At 33.9% G+C, this 17750-nt stretch overlaps 1 protein-coding gene across 15 annotated transcripts in view; it reads left to right on the top strand.

Annotated features, from left to right (window-relative positions):
- Positions 1–17750, top strand: part of LOC118738899 (poly(rC)-binding protein 3) — a 285579-nt gene that overhangs the window by 198579 nt on the left and 69250 nt on the right. For 8 of the 15 annotated variants that reach the window (XM_036469945.1, XM_036469943.1, XM_036469944.1 and 5 more), the window contains exon 3: positions 14350–15800. In XM_036469945.1, coding sequence (XP_036325838.1) covers positions 15720–15800 — 81 coding nt within the window. In that variant the 5' untranslated portion in view covers positions 14350–15719. The remainder of the gene's footprint in view (positions 1–14349; positions 15801–17750) is intronic. The other 7 variants (XM_036469937.1, XM_036469935.1, XM_036469934.1 and 4 more) reach the window with 5 other exon arrangements.

Raw genomic sequence — 17750 nt, 5'->3', positions numbered from 1 at the left:
CCTATGCTATGTGAAGACTAAAAAATTGTTTAAGACGTTTGAGAATTCCGGCCAATCTCGCCGAACAGTAAACAATTTACAACTTCATAGCCAATATGTATACCAAATTAAATTTAAACCCCGATTTACCCGATTTTCGTGCACTTATTCAGCTTTTGAAAACCACCTCTATCCACCTCAAATTATTAAATTTTCATAATTTTCGTTTGCATTTCACAAAATTGTTTCCCATGGCTACGATTCGTGCAAGCTAAGCTACTCTCAATGCCGCGCGCATTGGGTCAATGCAAATTTCACCGAAAGATGACGGAATCAACTTTTCAAACATATGTAAAATAAATTTTTTTCATCTATTTTCCTCAAAGAAAATGCGAAAAACATATTTTATTACAGAAAAGAGAAAATAAATTATCATATGTATGTATATAGATGCCAACAAACAGGTAACTGCATATTTATATGCAACTACTCTTGTACGTATGTACGTAAATACATATATTGTTTATACACAAAAACAAATGCGAAAAAATGAGTGGTAGGGATATTGCAAAAGATTTGTTGACAAGCTGACGCGCAATTGGCGATAAAAACCAAGCTAGAAACCAGAAACTAGTAATGCATATACTTAGACATAGATACATATATACGAATGCATATATGCATTAGTTATGTGTATTGTGAGTACATATCAGCGCATTTGCTTGATTTAGTATGAAGCAGTCCATAGATAAAAACGCAATTTTTCACCTTATACTGGTTTAGCTTAGTTTAGAAATGCGCACAGTGTGTAATGTTGAATCACAATAATTACACTAAACATGTTTGAAATTGGAACCATAGTTAAACTTTCTTTTATTAGTAAAACATAGTACCCAAATAGTCCTTACGTCCTCATCCCACTGGTATGCACTTACGTCAAATTTCCAATGAGTGATATTCTGTTCTAGTGTCCATTCAAAACATATTCTGAAAATGTTGTTCTTCAAAAACTTGGTACCAACCCTTGAATTTAAAAAAATATTTTGAGTAATCCTTGAAGTAAAATAACTCTTACTTCAGAACATATTTATTCATCTGCATAGAAACTTCATCTACGAACGAAAGCCTTCACCTGAACATAATTTCTATAGCAAAATTTCTTCCTTGTGCAAAGAAAGATTGGTGCGCTCTTGCCTTGTCACGCCATTTGCATCTAAACCTTTTCCATATCATAGGAACATAAAACCATTAATCTTTAGAGTTAATCTACCTCACTACAAAGTTTAGCAGATTTAGCATCAGACAGGCTTCAAACTTGCCATAAAGGTTGTGGAACCGAAAAAAGAGCATCAGTTTTGGCCTTTGCATGGAAAGGTGACATCTTCCTTAGAGAAGATCGAGTATTTGACTATCATACTACCCTACCAAAACTGCGGTTTAATAATGCCGCGCGTGGAAAAATTTACGTTTTGTCTAGTAGAAAATTATAAGTATGTGTAAGTACACCCACTAAGGATGATCTTAGGCCAACTTTAAAACTCTGAATGAAGTCCTGATTACATAACAGTGCTTTTACTTAATATACTGATGAATTTAAAAAAAAAGAAAAAACCATGATGCCGGGTTTCTTTATCTTAACCGTCCTATCAATCTATCCTATCTTAAAAACTACCTATGTGACTCCATAAACTGTCTTAGCCTAGTACTAATTCAGCGCTGTCAGACAAACTATGCTATCTTAGCTTTGTCCTCTCGAGACTCGAGATGGTACTGAACACGGAGAGAAAATGTGGCTACTTAGCCCCGCCTAGATCAGAAAATCTTTCAATCATTGTCGTCAAGCTTACCGTTAGGCCCAGAAAGCGTACTGCCATAGGTGATGATAGTCTCTCGGTGAATGTGGAATTGTGTCGGATCCAGCAGGTGTTATGCATAGTTCTATATTTTCTTCGTGAATTTATGCAGTTGTTTTCTGACGTCGCCTAGGAAGAGGCTCTAAATTCTTCAAATAGGTGCTTGCTGAGCATAGTTTTGTTGTTCTGTCACTGTGAAGCTTCATTGAAGACATCCCGTCCTCTTGACTTGAGGATTTGTCGCCCAATATTTCGTGTGGGAGAGGTTTATGCTGCTTGCGGTAAAGAAGCGAACCAGATCGGAGATATAGCCGTTTAGCAGTGCCTTGACCAGGTACCCATATCAAGCTACCGTCAGCGTATACAGATGCGTGCAACTAATTAGCAACGAAATTCAAAACGATATTGCTTGCAAATTATGTTTATTTATTTATTTTTAATAATTTTCATTGATATAGATTGAATTATATTTTAAATGAAAATTATTAAAAATAAATAAATAAACATAATTTGCAAGCAATATCGTTTTGAATTTCGTTGCTAATTAGTTGCACGCATCTGTATGTTTCGGCCTTTATTTGGCTTTCAAATAATCCTAAATAAATAGCTCCAAAAACGTTCTATGAAAATTGTTTCATTTAGAAAAAATATTTATTTTTATATTGTAAAACTAATTTTCTTCTTAGAAATTCATAATGAAAAAATATTCAAAAATTAAATTTCTAAAACTACGTTGCTTAGGGGTGAATAAAAATATGATTTAAAATGCAGTTGGCGATTAATCATGAGCCAAATAGGCGGGTATATTTTTTAAGCTCCAAATTTTTCTTAATATTTTTTTTCTGTAAAAAGTACTTTTATTTTGTAAAACTAATTTTTTTGTTAGAAATTTATAATGAAAAAATATTCTAAAACTAAGTTTCTAAAACAAATTTGCTTAGGAATACTTTAACACTATGAGCGCCATACGGTTATAAGTAAAAGATATAAATACAAATATGGAGTTTCCGATTTAGTATGAGCCAAAAAGGCGTACAGATTTCAAGCTCGAAAGCTTTCTTAATATTTTTTTCTGTAAAACTTATTTTATTTTGAAAAAAACAATTTTCTTTATTTTGGAAATTTTTTTTTGCTAAAAGTTTATAATGAAAACATATTAAAAAATTGTTTCTAAAACAAACTTGCTTTAACGCTTTGAGCGCCATAGGCCTATATAAGTAAATTATGTGAATAAAAATATGATATAAATTGCAGTTTTCGATTAATTAAGAGCGAAATAGGTGTGCATATTTCAAGCTCGAAATTTTTCCTAAAATTTTTTCCGTAAAAATTATTTTAATTTGAAAAAATATTTTTTTGACAAATTAATATTAAGTTCCTAAAATTTGTGGTGAGAAGAGCAGTTTTTTGGTAAGTAGCTAAAGAGGGATTGCCATCTAAAAAATTTATGAAAATTTTGAGATATGGTTTTCAAACTAAGTTTGTTCAAGAATAATTGTGCTGTGATAGATTTTTTCCACTGTAAACAACTTTTACACGCAAAATAAGTAATTTAGTTCAAAAGCGTTGCTTTCAGTTATGTGGAACACTGTAGAAATGTCTAAACTACACATGCAAGTACTGGCTTGTTTGTAGAGAATCATTGCGCATCCGCATGCGCTAGATATAGAGACGCTTTCCAAAGTAATCCACATATATTTTTCTGTTTTTTTTTTGTTTTTTTTTGCATTGGAAATCTTAAACTGTTTTCCCTTTTTTATAGATTTTTTTTCATTTACTTGCCTTTGTCTATTATTACAACGTGCGAGAAGTCACACGCTGTCGCCTTTATGCGCTTGCCCTTATTAAATGTACATACGTTCCTACTTATTTCTTAGTCATCAATATTATTAGTTTTTGTGTTTGTAAATTTTCTTTATTTCTGCTTTTATTGAAATGAAATCTAGTAAGTAAATCAAAGACGTGACTTTTATTACAATTCCTTTAGTAACTGCATACATATGCATAAATACAGCTGCTGCCGTTCATGATGCGCCTCTCGCACCACCACGCCTGCGCAGCTGCTGCATTACTACCAGACTCGTTAGCTGCACCACTGCTCCACTGCGTTTCGCTTTTGCCGCCCGCCTTGTCCTTAAGAATAGTATAGTATGCAGTTTCAAAGCTCTGCAATGTTATTGATATTTCAATAGGGTTCTCATCTCATCTGACCTGGCTCTCATACCCTCCCCAGCTACCGCTACCGCTGCTGCTGCCAATGCCGCCCACACCACTTAGCGCGCGCATTGCCTTGGTGTGTACTTACAATAAGTTTTGTGTACATGCCATCTTTTATGAATATTCAGTGATGTTGAATCAGCAAAAGCAAGCAATAGCAGAAGCAACAACAACAGCAACACAGTTTCTCGCATTTGTATGCAAATCGCAGCAAAGTCAAAGCAAAAATACTACTCGGTAAGTACTCAAGTCGAGTCCGAAGACAAGTGTATCATATTTATGCATTCACTGAAATCAAGAAACTTCATGTATTTCGTCTTTTGCGACTTGTAGTATGTATGAGTACTCTGACGACTATGACTACAGCAATAACCGCAGTTGAAAAAGATTATTAAAAACGAGGGAGAGAAGACTTCAAGTTCTATATTACATATATGCAGTTGCAGCTGCAGCAAATATGACAAGTTTTCAGATGCAATATCGTTTGCGCATGCATTCAAGTAAAAATACACACATTCACACATATGTACATGCATATATTGTACATACATTAGGCCGTATCACCTTACAAGAAAACAACAAAAAAAATGTTTTTGGCCGAAATTAGAGGCCACCCTTTAACATTTTTAAGAGACGCCTACATTCTGTAATAGAAACTCTTTATTTTAAATAGTTCTACTGGAATAATCAAAACACTTACCAAAAGTTTAATTATTTTTGGCAAGCTTTAATTTACACTCATTCGAGTGGTACGTTAGGGTGGTAGAAACTGAGATCTGCTGGGTAAGTGGCAGAATAAGATACTAGAGGTCAATGAGCTTTGTAACAAAAACATTTTATCCTCGAGACAAAAACATCGATATATCATGCTTTGAGATCCGACTTTAAAAGTCGAAAATATGTCGAAAAATTTTAAAAAGGCGACCACTACCTTTCGGCCGGCCAATCAAAAATTGTTTTCGAAATTGCCTTGCAAAAATACTTTACGACTCAGTGTGTACCGCGAACTTTTTTTGCCTGGTACGGTCTGTGTAGAATTGTTCTATATCGAAAAAAAAAATCGAAATAAAAAAATATCTAGAGGCCGCTTAATGCACTCAAAGTTTTTCATGTATTTTACATAGGAAAAAAAAACTATTTTTCGTAGAAATGGTATAGAATTCTTGAAAATCAATATGTTTCGATCGGATCTGTTCTCTTTGGGAGACTTCCAATATCAATAACCAATATTATTTTTTAATATTAACTATTTTTTATAGGTTCTCCGAAAACCCCAAAAAATACAATGGGGGACCCATACAAAATCGTTAGTATTAAAAAATTATAAAATAAACAATTGGTTATTATTCCTAGGAGTCCGCTGAAGATAAATACATAGAGTCTTCTGACCAAAAAATATTGAGTTTCAAGAACTCTGTACCATTTCTTCGAAAGTTTTTTTCCTACAAAAATACATGAAAAACTTTGAGGGCTTTGAGCGACCTTTTTATTTTTTGATTTCGAAATTTAAAACGGCTATATTTTCGATATGGAACAATTCTAGGGGCGAGAGTATTAAAGCTCCGACTTTACTTTTTCACATGCATTTTTGGACCACCCTAATGTATACCATCACAAAAGTATGTTGCTTGTTTTTTTTCCGATTGCTGATTACTTTATTTTGCTGCCGTTGTTGTTTCCTTTTGCTGTCATAGTTTGTATTGTCAAATTATTATGTTTTCATATAAAGTACTTACAATGTTTTTGAGTCCCTCTTCCCTAAGTGCGAGCACAAATATTCGTCTTTTTAATCTACAAAATTGATTTCCAGCTTCAAAAAGATGTTTGCCAGCTCGTTTGCTTATTTGTCTCCTTGCTCCTATAGCTGTTCGCTAAGCTTTCTTTCTTATTCACTTTAGATGTGCTCGTTGAACTCAGCACCACTCATCTTTGACGTTCGAACTTTTGTATTTTCTTCGCCTGATTTGTTATGAATTGTTGTGCTGTTTTGTATGGGAAATTTAATTACTTATGGTAAAAAGCTTGCAAGAAGTTGTTAGCAGTGATATTTTTTAATAGCTTCCGCTTGAGAGAAGAGTTTGTATGCAACTGAGAAGGGAATAGTGAAAAGTCATGTAGGAAAGTTGGAATACTTTTCGATTGAAATTTCACTAAAGCCTTTGTTGCTGCTCGACTGCTGTAGCCTATTATTTGGAAGTGATTACTATTCCTCGGTAAAACCTACATAGTTTGGAGTTTGGAGTTAGTTCCCTGTTATTAGGAACATATATATTTAGGAGAGGCCGCGCGAAATAAGCCTCCCCTTCAACAAGTTTTTCTGCTTTGAAAACCCATCTAGTTTTCGGCACCAACCTACTTAAATCTGTATTTAGGTTCTGCCAATTGTGTCGCAACATCAAGGCATATTTTTTCTAAATGTTGATGGCGTTGCGCTTCGGAACCCTTAGCAAAAATGTGAGAGCTTTAAAAATGTTCTTTCTTTGCTCAAAACATACATTATGCTCTATCAGCTGTGAGATGAACGGATGGTCCGTACTCCGTACTGGAATGTACTATGGCTTTATACAAAGGTTACAACCTCCTTTGTCCGTTACGCTGGAAGCAGACTCTAAAACTGCTGCCAAATCTCTTGCCGTCGGTTTGATACAAGGTAGTCGAGCGGGAGGAAGTATACATTTTAGTATAGGACACAGTTGTTTTTTAACAATTATCTAGGGTAACGGGTGTAGCGCTGCAGTGTCATTGTATTTATCACTAACGCCTCTCCCTTTAAAAATTCATCCCAACCCCATGTTTTCCAATCTACTGCGACTTTGAATATTGGTTTTAACCGTAGCTTTGTTGCGTGCGTTGCTCTAAGATAGGCTGCAGGGATGGGAAGTAAGCGCACAGAGAAGGTGACGCCTGTGTTGTTTAGCTCAATCGAGCGCTTATCCGCGTATGAACTGCCCTTGGTACAAGCCGGCATTGCAAATAACATATGCATAGCCATAAAGCTTTCCCAGGATGTTTTTTTTTTTCATTTTTCCCAGATTCATAGGGGCGGAATTCCAATTGTACCTGAGGGTGTTTTCAGAAAAGCCATCGTGAAATGGTCTTCGCTACCTCACCATTAAGTGTCGCCTAAGGTCTATGCCTCTTGGATTTTCTCATGCCTTTGACGAGAGGCAGGAAGCCCACCTGACGCCAAAACTTTCTAAAACTCATTTCAGTCCTCCAGCTTTTTAATAAGTTTCGGAGCTGTCATTGTGCCCACACTAGGCTCTTGCAAAAAAGACTTATCGGGGAAATTTAGCACTGCTGCTGCTTAGAAAATTGCACTTAGGTCAGGCAGGTTGCGTTTGGACTGGGTGCCCCGTAGAGATCTCCAGAGTCCAAATATCGTCTTGATGTTGGTGAGATGGTCGTGTTAAGTCAGGTAGTATTTTTGCCGTCTTCTCCAGTAGTTGATTGCAGGGATTTTAGCCTAGTATGACCGAGATTTCTTAAATCGTTTTCATCGAGTACAACAGAGCCTCATACGATAACGAATCCACGGGTATACCCAAGGGATCGATCAAAGAGCATTCCGTAACTGCCAACCGTCAAAAGGATACGGAAACGCATGTCACCTTTGTTTAACCCTTTCAGAGCCAAGATAAATATATTTCACAAAAAGTTTTATAGTTTCCATTTTTGATTGTATGTAGATACCTCAATGAATTTAGTACTTCATAAGAAATTTTACAAAACACTAATATCGAAATAAGTAAAATTTATTAAAGTAAGCTTTTTTGAAAAATTTTAACATTTTGGAAAAAATCGTTTTTTTAAAGAATTTTCTTTTGAGGAAAATTTTTTTTTCGAAAAGATATTTAAGGAAAAAACTTTTGTTATCAAAAAAACATGTTTATCTAAATTATGTGTGGTAACATAACAATTTTTTTGTTTTTTTGTTAAATCTTTTTGGGTCATGAGTATTCTTAAAAAAAAATACTTTTAGGGGAAAATCTATTTTCTAAACGTTTGTACGAAAACCAAAAATTAAGTAAAATTTAAAAATAATTCACTAAAGAAAATATATTTTTAAGAAATAGCATAATTAGGAAAAAAATGTCGGAGAAAATATGTTAACCAAATAAGAAAGTCTTTACGAAACATTAGAAACATAGATTTTTTGGAGCATTACGTTTAAAAAGTATTTTTTTTTATTATTTTTGGGAATAAACCAAAAACGTTAATTTTACAGAAACGCAAAAATGCAAATTTTATGGAAATAAGTATTTCTTTAGGAAGTGAAAAACTGTTATTTAAGATTGAGATAAAATAATGAAAGAAACAGAATTGTTTTGAAAATAATGTCTATCGATACAAAAAATTGTATGTATGAAAAAATATATATATTGGGGAACAAATTCCTTACGCTGGATTTCCACAAGGCAAAAATGACAAATGACAAAGTCGGGCATTAAAAAACAATCGTGTCATTATATTTACAAAATAGTCATTAAAGTTCATTTCCACGTGGCGTTTTTTTAAATGGCATACATTTTTTGTCATTTCAATGTCTAATGTAAATTCGACATTAGAAAAACTCCTTTCAAAAAATCTTTAAAAAGAAATAGAAAAAGTAGTTTTGGAAATTTTTTATTCTTGGAATAAATGATGAGAGTAATGAATATTTTTAGTATTTGTTGTTTTCCTAATTTTTTTTTCATAAACAAAATAAAATTTGGAAAATATTAGTTTTTTGTTGAAAATAATGAAAATTTTTAAGGGTAGAATTATTTATTATTTTGAAAAATGTTCAATCATGAGCTTGTTGAATTATAGGCTTATGGCGCAAAAAATATGAAAATACTGGTTCCGTACGTCATGCGGACTGCGCCCCTCGTGCGGACGGGCGGGAATGGAGGGTAAAAACCGTTGGGATTATTATTATTATGAAAAGGGTTAAGGAAAAGATGTGGTCGTACACATCATTTCGACCCTGTGTGTCACTCGACCCCATCTTCGACTTCAATAAAAAAAGATGTTTCGCTTCCAGCAATTTTTTTTGTAAAATTATGCCACAACGGCAACCCTGTTCAACGCACAGATATGTTTGTGCACAGATGATACACTTAACAAATACTCTACCGAACCAAAGTTGAGCAATACTCGGCAACTAACTGCAATTAACGGCATGCCAATGGCCAATTCAGTTACACATTCCTCGTAGCCTCTCAAAAGATCATTAATCCAGTCTGCAGTTTCTGTGAGTACGCGAGCACATACACACGAGCTTGTCTTGTCGTTTGTCTGCCGTATCATCGTCTGAGTGCATTAAGTCGATGCTACATATTTGTGATTTAATTTGCCGCTGCTACTTATCGTTGCAAGTTGTATGATTTTACATAAAAACAGCAATAACAACAAACAGGGACGACGGCTCTTCAATTATTGATAATAATAATGAATATACAGTGGTAATGCTGTAAAGTACGGCGGCAATGAAATTACATACAGTGACGAACAAAAGTTTTGGCAGAGTGAATTTTTCGCAATATATGCAAAGTTTTTTATTCTGATTGATTTTCGATAATTTTCTATAAGAATATAGTTCATTTTACACCAAAAAATATAAAAATAAAATCACTTTAATTTAATTTAATTTAATGAATTCATTAAATTTGCACACTAATTTGCAACTTTTTATTCGGATTTTTTAGAAAAATTCTAAGTATACAGTTTTATAGTCCATTCAATTTTAGCAATTTTTTACCGGAAGGTGTTGCTCATTTTCTCCATACAAAAAATAATTGTCGAATGTACTTTGTATGGAAGAACTTGCGTGAAAAAAATTACCAAAAATCAATGCGATTTTCTAGCGACTTCAAACTTGCACTTTGTTATACTAAATTTGGGCTATAAAACTGCATACTTAGAATTTTTCTAAAAAATTCGAATAAAAAGTTACAAATTAGTGTAGTGTGCAAATTTAATGAATTTTCCTGAGTTTAGCACAAAGTTTAGAGATTTTATTTTTATGTTTTCTAGTGTATAATGAACAATATTTTTATAAAAAATTATCGAAAATAAATGAGAACAAAAAACTTTGCATATATTGCGAAAAATTCACTGTGCCAATACTTCTGTTCGGAACTGTATGTGTATATCAACAGTTTTTTGTATAGTGCAGTGCAGCGAAGAAAAATACTTCCATTTTTTCGAGATTATCGTTTTTTTTTTGCTCTGCAGCCACTTAACCGCGGATTGCAATGCGAAAATGATGCATTTTTGCTCATTATATTGCGTGTAAATAAACAGATGTGCGTGAGTTTTTTTTTTTTTGTTTTGTGGAGAGGGGGATCTTATTACGAAAATATGTCTACCGTTTTTTTTTTGGCGTGCAAATAAAAAGTTTGTTGAAAAAGTGTCTGAAACGAATTTATGTACATATGTACTATATACATATTTATACACATGTGTCTACGATATTCTGCGCAAATATCTATAAGCCGCTGGATTTTTCTGCACATCTATTTTTATATGCACATTAGGGTGCCTCACCAAAAAAAGTTGCGCGGGTTTCCCACCGGAATGATAAAATTTATAATATTTTTTGACTTCCGCCTAAATATTTCGTAAGGATATTAAGATTTAAACACAGAAAATTTATTTAAAAAAATTTTAAAATGGGTCCAGCTCACGTAAATGTTTATATTTTTCCAAAATATTTTGCAGCAGGTCTTAAAATAAAAATTAAATTTAAAAAGTTACGATGGAAGAACACTAGTGATATTTTATAGAGAGTGGTGATTCACCCTAATGCACATTCAAATATACGGATATTTGCCTGTGTCGTCTCCCAAAGTTATTTGTTTGTAGTACGAAAAAATACACCGTCGTCGATGCAATACTTGTTTGCAAGCGAAATGCATTTTTTAATGGTAAACATACAACTCAATGCGCATCTGAGATTTCACCTCGTCGAACACAAACGAGCGAGAAAAAAATCAAACAAACAAAGAAGAAACAAAAATCGCGCAAATGTGTAAAAAGTCCTTAATGCACTGCGTTAATTTTATTTGAATTTACAGACTGAAATTCCTTTACTCTGTTAAAATTTTAATTTCTTTTTGATGTCTACACTTGCTTTTTTCCTGGGTTGGTGATTTTGCTTATTTTTTATAATTAATATTTTTTTTTTGCTTTATTTTGCTTGCATTTTTTTATTCCACTGCATTTCCTATTCGTTTAAGTTTATTTTTTCATGTCACTGCTTTCGTTTTGCATTCACTTTGTCATAGTACTTTTTTGTGTGCTAACTTTCGCGCACATTCCTTTAATCTATTCATAGAAAAGTACAGTGTGAGTACTTGTACTTGAAGCAATGCATTAACGCCAGGAAGTGAGAATGCAAACGCCGCGCGATTTTTTAAAAATTTTTCTTTTGAATAGAAAAAATAGCTTGCGCCTTTTTTTGTATTGGCCGCAGGAATTTAATGTATGCACCTCTTTTCTAAAGGAAATTTCGCCATTCCATTTCACATTGACAGATGCGAAAATTTTTAAGGCCTGATATTGGTTATAACTTTTTCTTAGAGAATGCTTGGAAGCAATTGCTTAATATATATTTCCTGAATTTCGGGTTTTCTTCTTTTTTCTGTTTTTTGTATACTCGATTTTAAGTACAAATTCTTGAGCTTGATGAGTCTGAGCTTAGGCTCACTTACATATATGCATGAGGCCCATTATTTCAACTTGCTTTCCGTGAATTCAAAGTCCGCGACTAGTTTTTACAATGCACACCGACGGATGAGTATAAATGTTCTCGTTGCCAATCCCTAACATAACCCTGTTTCTAAGTGGGTGTAGGTATTCTAGATTTGCCTGGTAGTCATCTTAGCTTAGCTTTCGGATGGTCAATTTCAAAAATTCTGCTTCGATTTCCCTACTTTGGGACCCGCATTAGGGTAGTGTCCAATCGCTCGGAAATTTGGGCCAAATCTCTTACAGTCCTCCACAAATTGCATCCTAACCGAGAAAGAAGAAAGTGCCTTATTTGGCCCCTATCTATCTGAGAAATTATTCAGCTACGACCTCGAGGGTGTATGGTGCAATGAGATGCCCCATCGCGCCAAGAGAATCCGACCACTGTAGTCCGCTAGGTTTTTTTTTTTTGACGATGTAATCCTCAGTTAGTGCTGGCCACGAAACGAGCACCCCTTAAGATAGTATGGGTCGGTCTACTGCTAGTGGCCAGTTGTTTAAGCAATAATCATCAATCCGACGGTTACCTCAGCCCTACAGGCTTAAAGTGTAGTGAATTTCAGAAGGCCTTCTGTCGCTTTCCCATTTCCTTTGGTCCATGTGTCGTTTGTGACAGCTACTGGGTATTCAACTAATTTTCTAAGATTTTCACTAAATGGTTGTTGTTGTATAGAGTTGTCTGCCTGCCTATAGCTTAAATTTCAGATTGAAAAACGCTGCAATCGCTTGGCTAACGAAAATGCTGACTGAGTTTCTCGGAATAGAAAGCGAAACTGGTTTCTTGCTCTATCTTTGGACCATCTGTGTAGATGGACACATATAGGATCTTCTGTCATCGGTAGGCCTTAGCTCCATTTCTCTCTGTTCAATGTCACTACCGTTTCTAATAGCCTTGGGAGAAGTAACACATACAACTTGGTAGATTCCCCTCTCCGAACCTTTTGTAACAGAATGAGGCTTTAAGCTCGTCCTCTTATTTGGCAGATAAAGATGAAAGATATGGAAATAGATACGGCTTTAAAAATAACTATTCTACGCAAGAAAGATCTACTTATAGCGCTGTTATAGGCTTTTCAATGGCTTAGTGAAAAGTTGATGTAACTCGACTAGTAAGAACAGCCAATGAAAGCAAAGACACCCTTATACATGAAAGAGCTTTGCGGTAGGACCAATTTTAGAAAGACTTAAGAGTTTTGGAATCATGTAAAACATTGGACAAGGCTAGTAGGCAGAAGGCCAAAGATCATTGACCTCAAGTATCCCGTTCTGGTACTTACCCACCAGATCACAGTTCTTATCGGCCTAACGTGCCACACTAATGTCAGTATATTAAAGCACACCAAAAATCATTAAACGGTTGCTATGGAAGTATTGTGATTGTTCCAGCTGAACTATTTAAAAAAAAAAAATTTATATTGCCGAATGTAGGTGTCACCGAAAAATCCAAAAAGGTGGGTCGACAAAAAAAAATTGCTTTTCTTCGAAATTGTCTTGCAAAAATACTTTACGACTCAGGTCTTTCGACATATACTGTTTTCTAGCTATTAAATTAGAGTATAGTAAAGCGCAAGTTTGAGGTTTGTAAAAAAAGCTTTCAATTTTGAATATTTTTTTTTTTTTGTTTTTGCTGACGATGTCATTTATTTCCTTCCATACGAAATTCGCTCGAACATTTTTTTATATGGAAGAAAAAGCATTACACCGCCAGCAAAAGCAATTATCAAAAATCAACGAGAATTTTAGCAACTTTTAACTTTCATTTTACTATATTAAAATTTAGTAGGCTACAAAAGTGCATAATCAAAAATCTTATTCAAAAGTAGAAAACTGTTATGCAAATTTTGAAACTTTCTGAGTTTTACACAAATTTTGCATAGTTAATTTATATGTTTTTTTTTTGTAGTATGTTGTGCTTTTTGTTGTAGCATGTACAATTTTGCTAATTTAAAAAAAGTTTCTGTAGGTAGACTTATGTTGTTCACTGTATGTATATTCGAAAAAATTAATATTTTCCACCGAAATTTTGTTCTTCGTCAGTTGGTTCTTTTTTTTCTTGCCTCGCCATCAATTTCGGTTAAATCTTTCAGTACAAAGTGTGATCTTTGTTATGCCGGAAGCAGTCGCAAAACGAAGGCAAATCAGCCATTTCCTTGCTAGACTAACTACAAAAGCAGCAATGTTGTCTAGAACATACATACGTTATCGTTGCCTAAATTAATTATGTGCCAACAACGGCGGAACAGCGGCAGAAAGCATTTCACAAAATTACAAAAACGAAAAAAAAAACGAAATCAAGTCGTTAGAGCGCCAAATTGCAAGCGAACTCTTACCCTTGTTGGTTGCACTTTAATGCTTGTCGCTTGCAAATTTGTAGGTTTATTTTTTGTTTTTGTAACACAAAATTAATCTGTTCATAGTTGACATTTGACAGTATTTTTACTGTTGTAAACATGTATTTATACATATATATTTTTCTATGTATGTGCTATTTCTATGTTTTATTAGCAATTAATTATCACTAATGACTCTTTGTGTTGTCTTCTCTTCTGCCATTTCTTTGTTGCAGGCTATTATTTGTGAAGAATTTCCTCGACGTCAGCAGCGTATTCAACCGCAAAACTCAATATATACTCGGTTGCAGAGGCAATACAACACAGTATTTTGCACAAAATTTTGTTAGTTTTTTCCTGCGCGGATGCAAGCAGCAGCATACAGAAATATTAGCAGCCCGCAAGTGAACTCAGCGTGTCGAGGTCAATAAAAGCGACGGCTGCATCAAGTTGAAGTACAATAAACAAACAAGAAAAAAAGTAAATTACTGCGCTTAATGATTAACCACTGCTGATAACACCAGTCGAAAGCCAACGAGCCAAACGTTTGGTTTTTCAACTTTTTTCTCGCTGCTTTTTTTGCCCATTTTTATTGCGCTCGGACAGGCAAGCAATCGACTAACCAATCGAGCATTAAAAAATAAAAATAAAATTGTAAAAAAAACAATAGCGTAGTAAAATATCGATGAAGTGCGGTAAACAAAGTGATTAATGTGCATTTTTTAACAATAAATAAATAAAAATATTCGCGTTATTCAAAGTTGAAGCAAATGCAAAAACGTTGTTAATTTGTAAAATTTCTTAAGTAAACAGCCAACTCAGCAGAACTTAAATGCAAGCAGGCACACACGCACACACACACACAAGCACACGCGCATACAGTTACATGCAATGCAAATGAGCTTAAGTAAACGATAAAAGACACCACCAATTAATTAATTCATTAACTAATTAACTTATTTTTTATTTTAATGTTGTTCTAATCAGCCAGCGATACAAACACTTCCACACGTAGCGGAATATAAAGCAAGTCAAGAAGAAAAAAAAATAAGTAAAAAAAAAACAAATTCTAGGTATTTACATTAAACAGCTGCAGACAGATCATTGAAGAAGAGAAAGAAAATAAATTAAAGAAAAAAATAAAATAACCAGCATCATTGAAGAGTTCATTAAAATACAAGAAATCAAGTAAAAGCGGCAGCCAAAGCAGATTTCAAGCAATTGTCGACTCGACAAAAAAAAAACAATAAACGGAAATCTCAACCACACGCGCTACTCGCAAATCAAATCGTTGGTCGCTATCATACACCGTGTACCGTACCCCTTCCACAGCTACTACATTTAGTACACCAGTGTAAGTGTTCTATATAAGTGTGAGTGTTGTCGAAGTGAAATTTATAGCGTATTGAGAAAAATAATACATATATAAAATAGAAAAAAAAGGTGAAAAATAAGCTAGCAACATTACAACCGCAAGCACACCGCAGCAGCAACAAGGAAACCAATAACCACTAAAATAACAACAGCAGCAGCAGCAAAAATAGCTTCAATTACGACGGCAACAACACCAACACCAGCAGCAGCAGCAGCAACAGCCGCAGCAAATATGGAAGACAATAACACAAGTACGCCAATGAAGACCGACGAATCAGTCACATTAACAATCAGGCTGATAATGCAAGGCAAGGTAAGTGTTGATGAGATTGCATGCAGTTCAGCTATCTTCATACATATATGTATTGTACACACATACACACTCATATTGGTATGTATAAGTATCTAATTAAAATGTCTGCTTGCAAGCGGAATTGAAGTGGAACCGAATTGCAAAGCAAAAAATATATATATGGTGAAAAAAAGAAGCCGTAAACTAATCAGTTGTAACGGAGTTTTAAGGAAGTGGCTTCCATTAGTTGCACGCAATTGAAGTTTAGCTTTAATTGAACTTGTGAAACGTGAAAGAAAATATTTAATTTTGTCCAGTACCGATAACTAAATTAGAAATAAAAAACGATGCGGAACTTTGCGAATATACACACATGGCGACAGATGAAACACCTTATTCTAATATAACACACATTCACAATTATGTTTATGAAACATTTTTTGCATTAATTAGTTATTTATGAAAATATGGTTCATTTTACCATATAAATCAAAGTTTCACACTTTATATAAAGCTCACAAGAACTCAAAAAAATTTCGTCAACATTTTCAACTTTCAGATTTTCTAGAAAATTTTCGAGTATGCAGTTTTTTTTAGCCCATTCAATTTCAGTCCAATGAAGTAAAAGTTTTAAACGGCTGAAAAATTCCGTTGATTTTTGAGAATTTTTTTTTGTCCGATTTTTGCACTATCGGATTTAGCAACAAACTTTCATAAAATCAACGCCAGTTTTCATAAACTGCACTTGTTGTATAAAAAAAAAACACAAAAATCAGTATCCAAAAAATAGTTCTCAAAAATCAACTTTAGCCGGTTGAAACTTGCACTTCATTGGCCTAAAATTGAATGGGCTACAAAACTGCATACTCGAAAACTCTGAATAAAAAGTTGAAAATTTTGATGAAAACGTTTTGAATTTTTGTGAACCTTATACAAAACGTTTAACTTTGATTTATATGGTTTATATTATAGAATTAACTAATAAACTAATAAATAATTAATGCCAAAGATTTTTCATGAAAATAATTGTGAATAAGTATGGGCGATTGCTGCGAAAAGTCTACCGCGAAAAAAATAAATAAAAGTTCTACATCTAACTTTTCATGAAAATAATTGTGAATGTCATGTCAAAACAGTCAAAAATATGAATGTTCTGTGATGTCTTGACAATTTTATTTATTTTTTGCTGTTCGCATTGCACGAGAACGCCTTTACCGATTTTCTTGAATTTTCGTACACCTACTGTTGTCTTTACAAAGTTGGCTATAGGCTAAAAATACATTTCGATTTATAAAGGGTGCGTAGCATCGCACACACAAACCGAATTTTTCATCCTGCATATCTTTGAAAGTGTTCATGGATGTGTACTGGAACTTGGTATGGAGGTATATGAAATATTAGACAAAAATATTTCATTAAACAAAATAGTCAATGCAACAGCAAAAACCACAAGAATATCTTTTTTTATTTGAGACAGAACTCGAGGAAAAAGTACGAAATTTTTAATTTTTCAATTCGACTTCTTCGGAAAAATGTTTTATATGCATTATATCATTAAATTTTAGTATAATAAAGTGGAAGTTTCAAGTAGCGAAAAATTACCGTTGATTTTTGAGATTTTTTTTCGCCAAGGATGTTCTTTCAAATTGTGTTCATGTTTCTAACAGAAACTGCTTTGAAAACCTATCTCGGCAACCAGTTCGGAAACGACCTATCTCAAAAAACTTTTCAAGAACGCCCTATTTCAAAATTTTAATGAAAAACAACCTATATCAGAATGCGGTTCAAAAACGCCCTATCTCACTTCAAAATGTATTGAAAATGTGCTGATATAGCGCGTTTTTGAAACGAATTCTGAAGTAGGGCGTTCTTCAAAAGTTTTTTGAGATATAGCGTTTTCGAGCTGGCTGCCGATATAGCTCGATCTTCGTCTCAGCAATCGATATGTTATCTAGTTGTTTGGAACTTTGC

Source organism: Rhagoletis pomonella, unplaced genomic scaffold, assembly GCF_013731165.1.
Source record: "Rhagoletis pomonella isolate Grant_MI unplaced genomic scaffold, Rhpom_1.0 Rhpom_scaffold_00005, whole genome shotgun sequence".
NCBI lineage: Eukaryota > Metazoa > Arthropoda > Insecta > Diptera > Tephritidae > Rhagoletis > Rhagoletis pomonella.
This window is presented reverse-complemented; position numbering and strand designations above follow the sequence as displayed.